At 37.7% G+C, this 6,439-nt stretch overlaps 1 protein-coding gene across 2 annotated transcripts in view; it reads left to right on the top strand.

Annotated features, from left to right (window-relative positions):
• The window catches only part of LOC107612929, an 11,352-nt gene extending 7,678 nt beyond the window's left edge, over window positions 1-3,674 (top strand). For both annotated transcript variants that reach the window (XM_016314718.2, XM_016314717.2), the window contains exons 3-5: window positions 529-1,121; window positions 2,365-2,540; window positions 2,635-3,674. In XM_016314718.2, the coding sequence (XP_016170204.1) occupies window positions 529-1,121; window positions 2,365-2,540; window positions 2,635-3,088 (1,223 nt within the window). In that variant the 3' untranslated portion in view covers window positions 3,089-3,674. The remainder of the gene's footprint in view (window positions 1-528; window positions 1,122-2,364; window positions 2,541-2,634) is intronic.

A 6,439-nucleotide genomic window follows, 5' to 3' on the forward strand; every position in this document is an offset into this window, starting at 1 on the left:
ATCCATAAAGTAGTTGGGGTTGGAAGAGAAATTCTACGCATACTTTCTTGGAAATAATCAATTTACTATTTGCCTTGTCCTGGTATGAGAAAGCTCAGATTTTCTCGTAAATTTGAAGTTCAGTTTCCGTATATTTGTTTGTGACTAAATATCATTTCAAAAGGCTACTAGGTTTTATAGGTGACACCGCATAAATTTAGTAGTCTATCATTTCCATATGGAAGTGGTAATGGAAAGAAAACTAGCTAAATAGCATGTTGGTTTGAATTTATCAGATATATCTTAGTTGACCAGATAGGCATGGATAATGACTTATTTCACAATGCTTTATTGATTTAATTGAAAATAAATTACCTAATGTTGATTTGCACCTAGCCATACACTTTCTCTAATCTGTTCCGTGTTGCGATTGTGAAACCTGGGTCCCTACTACCCTCTTTGTGGAAAAAATTGTTTCAGTCTCTGACCTTGTAGATAAAATGTTCTCATTTTGATCTTGTTTCTTTCGCTGCTTTTCTTTTTGTGCAGAACATATGCAAATAAACTGTGAGGCATCCCTCAAATGCCTCCAGGGCAAGGGTCCCCCTTGCAATTTTCAGTGTAATGGAAGTTCTATGGAAGGCTTGAAACAGCTTAAAAATGAGCCTGGTACTCATCCAGCTGGGGATGTTGCTGAACCTAATCGCTCTGTAGGCAGTGAGTTTCTTGATCCTTCCATTGAATTTCGTGGTAAACCTACTTATCACCATGACTATAGCACCTGGACAGCCTGCCATTATAATTCTCACAAGGTTCAGCAATGCCAAACGAATTCTTTTGAGGGCCATTTCTGTCCTTATCCTTTTGAGAGCCAGCTTCAGTATGTTCCATATAATATGGTTGCTCAGGGTTACCCACGGGAGCAATATCAAGAATTTCAGTATTTTGTTGTCATAGACTTTGAGGCTACCTGCGACAAGGATAAAAATCCCCACCCTCAAGAAATAATTGAATTTCCATCTGTCATAGTGAGTAGTGTCACTGGCCAGCTGGAAGCATGTTTCCAGACATATGTGAGGCCTACCTGCAATCAGCTGCTGAGTGATTTCTGCAAGGATCTGACTGGTATCCAGCAAATTCAGGTTTGTTAAGGCAAAACCCAGTCTTTACTTTCTGAAGGAAACAACAGAAAAGGGCAGGACAACCCACTATTTTGTCCTTGTGCTGTTGCGCATATAAACTATCCTGGTTTCTGTGATATTTGTAATTTGCAAATGGTGATTGCCTTTGCACAAATGTCAGTTTCTACAGTGATCCCTACCTATCTCGGTCACTATTAAATGGCTTCTGTGATTGTTAGCAAAAAGTGCATGGTTATTTTTTTTTTTTTTTTTGGGGAGAGAAGGGGGGGGGGAGAGATTTTTAATTGATGATTTGAGTTCTGGGTCTTCCTCTGTTAATTAAATCTACCAAAATTTACTTCTATCATATATGATTGTTGTCTGTTTATGCAACGTGTTAACTGGTTGACATGTAGGTGTCTCTTTCTGTTACTGTTAACAAGTTCAAATCTGACATTCTACCAACTAGTGTTTTACTTTTCTATGCAAACTGGGATCAACAGAGGGAAATGGTGAAAAAGAATCAGGTATAGGTGTGTTATTGGGTATTAGTGTTGGCGGAGGGGTATACACAATAGATCCTCCCAGTTCTCACCTGCATCCTTGATACTTCAATCTGGCCTACTAACCACTGTCTCCTGGTAATTCTAACTGACATCTCTTCTCACCCTTTTCCATCCTTAGCCAACTAGTTGGTTTAGCTTCGTGTTTAGTAAAGTGGACCTCACTAATATCTTGATCCCTCCATTGCTCTACTGGACCTTTCCTACAATCACTTTCTTAGTTCTCTCTATCACTTTTTATGTCATTAATTGGAAGAAAGTTGAAGTGACTAAATTGAAAGTGTAAAGATGTTGAAAACAAGGATGGTTAGAAATAGATGATCGTCTTCAGTCCAGTGATATTCGACAAGCTCCCTTTTAGTCCCTAAGTTTCAATTCTCTTCTTGTGGCTGATTCTCATCATTTGCATTGCTGTATCTTTAGCATCCAATGTGTATGTGTGATTGGATGATTGATATCCATTGAGTTTTACCTAATTAATTCATGTTTCATAAATGATGAACTGTTTTTACGTTTGCATTATGGGCTCAATGGCTGTAACACATAATAAGATGCATGCTAGATTGAACTTCATGAATATAAAGGTGGAAATCTTTATTTTAGTGTGTTCATATCCAATCATTAAATATTAGTTTCGCCTATATTTTGTCTGTCACTGTCTGTGTAGATTGTTAATTATATTTCTTATTGTCTGGGTTCAGGTGGACAGAGGTGTTACATTGAGTGAGGCTTTACTTAGGCATGACAAGTGGCTTGAGAAGAAGGGAATAAAGAACTCCAATTTTGCTGTGGTTACTTGGTCCAACTGGGATTGTCGGGTGATGCTCGAATCCGAGTGCCGATTCAAGAAAATAAGGAAGCCACCTTATTTCAACCGGTAAATATTGTAGTTCAGAAGTAAATATCTAACTATGTTTTATCAGAATTTGATTTTTCAGCTGACTTTTGTTTTGCTTCTTAACTTCTGTTAGCTGGATTAACTTGAGGATTCCTTTTCGTGAGGTCTTTGGTGCTGTGCGCTGCAATCTAAAGGAGGCTGTTGAAATAGCTGGCTTGGCCTGGCAGGGCCGTGCTCACTGTGGCCTTGATGATGCCAAAAATACTGCTCGTCTGCTGGCGCTACTCATGCACAGGGGTTTTAAGTTTTCCATTACCAATTCAATAATGTGGCAGACTGCAGACCGATCATTGGTATGGAAGCAGGCTCCTGAACAACCAACCATTTTCCCTTTTTGCCCCTACAAAGGAAGGGAAATGAATACCCCCATGATTCAGTATCACCCATACTGTTACTGCGGGGTAAAAAGCAGTAGGGGCATGATCAGGAAACCAGGGCCCAAGCAAGGGAGCCTTTTCTTTGGATGTGGAAATTGGACCACAACTAGAGGTGCTCGCTGCCATTACTTTGAATGGGCTTCTGCCTAACTGGCAGCACCTTCTGATCTATTATGATCAAATCATATGTTTTTCTTATATGTTCTATGTAAAAAAAGGGGGAAAAAGTATAAGGAAAAAGAAAAGAAAAGAAAAGAAAAAGAGCAAGTGGAAATGGGTTATGAAAGTAGTGGTGGTGTTACTAGTGGAAGCATGTACTCCTAGCTGCTTGGTGAGGTTTCTGCTTCATGGAAGTGTGGAGAAAATTAGTTGGCTCATTTGCTTACTATTGTGACTGCCAAACATCAAAGTAGTCTTAAGAAAAGAGGGAGCGTCAAAACTGTAAAGCTGACTTGTTGACTTGGGAAATGTGAGGAAAGGGTAGTAGTTAGGGTTGATGCTTTTACATGCCAAGGCATGCTAAGTTATGCATTAAATAATCCATGAAGGTAGTAGGACCGTTTGTTTCCTTGCTATAATGGAAAAATAGCTATATTTCCTGTGGCCATTTTGCTGCATATGTTACAGTCTAACTTCCACCATGTTAACTGCACCTGCACTGAACTAGGAAAGAGTAGCCGAGTGTAAGTTGCATCTTTCTTTTTGAGCAATGCAAGCATTTCTCCTTGCTTGTTAATTTTAGTATTTTATATGATAATAAATCATTCTTAAACTGAAGAGTAAAATAAGAGTGATCCCCAATTTGGTTCCCAGTAGGTTTTGCATCGGTAATCTTGTATTGTCCTCAAGGTTTCTAGCCATGCAAATTGTGGAACAATAGTTCTTCGGGATTTGAAAATGACAAGTTTATCTTTCACCATTTTTTCTTTTATCGGACAATTGCTTTACTTCTGATATTAGAGCACAGCTGTTTTTGAAGGAGGATTTGGTTGACTCATGATGTGTCTCCAAAGATGACATTCTTTGAAACAAGTGAGACCAGGGATACCACTAGTTTTGAGGTCTTTTAGGTTCAGCATTTTTTTCTTCCTCTTCCTCTCCATCCATAATTATTTCAGACTGCTCTAAGAAATCTATTAGAAATCTATTATAAATTTATAGTATAGAGTAAATATCTATTTTGGTCTTCAGAATTTTAGATAAGATATTTTAGTCCGCAAACAATTTTTATTTATTAAAAATCTTTGAGAATTACTCTCTTTGGATAGATTAGTTCTTGAGTTGCATTGAATCAATTTTTCAAGATGCGTATATCAAAAATTTTTTAGAGATCAATTTGGGTGTTTATTTTTATATATAAAAAGAAATATAATTTCACACACTAAATTATCTAATTCTACAAAAAAATATTATAGTATAAAGAATGTTGATTTATATCTATGGTCTAAATTCTAATATAGCATATTCTATTTGGAGAATAAATTTTATTTTATGAAATCTATTTATCTATCTATCAATCAATCAATTTATTTGATGTTATCATGATTGTGATGAAATTAAAAGAGAATTTGATGAGATCGAACCCAATGAAATATGACAATAATAAAAATCAAGGCTTCCACCACCTAGATCTAGAAAAGAAAAACATGTTAAAAGACTAGAATATTTTTTTTACATTGGCAACAACATCTGGGGCTCAACTGACTATATAAAGTGTACTCCAAAGCAAAAAAAATGATGGAGAAGTGTAACATTACCATTGCAAAATAGATGATAGATGCCTATGTGCCATTTAATGCAATTAATTCAACTTACTATCAACCAATGATTGATACTATTGCAAGTAGGGATGGCAAAATTCTCCGAGATGCGGGGATCCCTGCGGGGACTGCCTCGAATGGGGATCCGATTGTGGGAAATTTTTTCCGTGGGGATGGGGATGGGGGACAAAATTTCCCCGAAGCAGACGCGGGGACCCGAGCGGGGATCCCCGCCCCGTCCCCGCTATTCCCCGAAATTTATGAATTTCTTGAATTATCCTTAATAGTTTATTTCTCATATATGTTTTTTAGTCATTTTTCACACACACATATATATAGAAACCCAAAACTCCTAATCTTTATTTGCATAACCCTTCTTCAATTCAGAGATCCCTAAGGCTGTCCATACTCCATCCAACCTCTCTGCAGCCACCCCGTCGTCACCCTTCTCACCGCATCGTCACACCTCATCGTGCCATCACCCTTACCGCGTCGTAATTTCTATTTGGGGCATTCCTTTTCGTAACTCTGTCGTCGTATCCATTCTCTCCTCTATTTTCGCGTCTCCCACCTCGTCCACTGCTTTTTCCTTTGGCTCGTCGTTGCGTCCCCCATTGCGTTATTTCGAAAAAAGTCACCAACGTGTCATTTAGACTTTTTGTATAAAATCTTGCAGTTTTTGTATAAGATAGATACTTACAGCTCTATTCATATGAAAATTAATAATTAGTTAGAACTATTATGTAGATGGGGAATGGGGTCCCCGTGGGAAATGGGGTCCTGTGGAGAATGGGGAGCAAATCTGAGGGCGGGGATGGGGAGCAAGGAGGCATCCCCCGCCCCGGCCCTGCCCCATTGACATCCCTAATTGCAAGCATGGTGTAGGGTATAAGGGCCCAAATTATGCAAGAGTTTGTGGGTATTTGTTGAGTAAATTGGTTGAAAATCTGAAGAAAATGATTGAAGGTTATCGTGAGATTTGGAAGTAAATTGGATGTACTATCATGGTCAATGGATAGACTGATCGTCGTAGGCGCATATTAATTAATTAATTTTTTAGTTTATTGTCCTAAAATACTATTTTTCTAAAGTCAGTTGATACTTTTCGTGTCTCAAAAGCTGTTGATGCTTTGTTTAAGTTGTTTAGGGATATTATATTATTTGTTGGTCCTGAGAATGTTGTGCATGTAGTGGTGGATAATGCTTGAAATTATGTTGCTACTGACAGATTGTTGGGATCTAAGTTTTCTAAGCTATATTAGTCTCCTTGTGCTGCTCATTATATTAATTTGATGCTCTAGGATATCAGGAAGTTAGAGAAAGTGAGTGAAACTGTGTCACAAGCTTCAATGATTACAAAGTACATATATAATCATTGCCATCCATTGTACTTGATGAGAAAATTTACAGGTGGGCTGAAAATACTTGGCCAGCTGCAACTCGATTTGCCACTAACTTCATTGCTTTACAAAGTAGTTTTGCTCAAAAGGATGCTTTGAGAGTTGTGGTGACATCTAAAAAATGGACAAGCTCAACTTACTCCAAAGAAAATAAAGCTAAAAATATTTGTGGATCAAGTCTTAGATTCTAAATTTTGGAGTCAATGCACTGATATTGTTAAGTTTACTGATCCACTTGTTCGTGTATTGTGCATTATTAATAGTGAAAATAGAGCTGCAATGAGTTTTCTTTATCAAGCTATTTATAAAACTAGAGAAGAGATGGTGAAGAGGTTTCAAAA

The sequence above is a fragment of the Arachis ipaensis genome, chromosome B08 (assembly GCF_000816755.2).
Source record: "Arachis ipaensis cultivar K30076 chromosome B08, Araip1.1, whole genome shotgun sequence".
Lineage (NCBI taxonomy): Eukaryota > Viridiplantae > Streptophyta > Magnoliopsida > Fabales > Fabaceae > Arachis > Arachis ipaensis.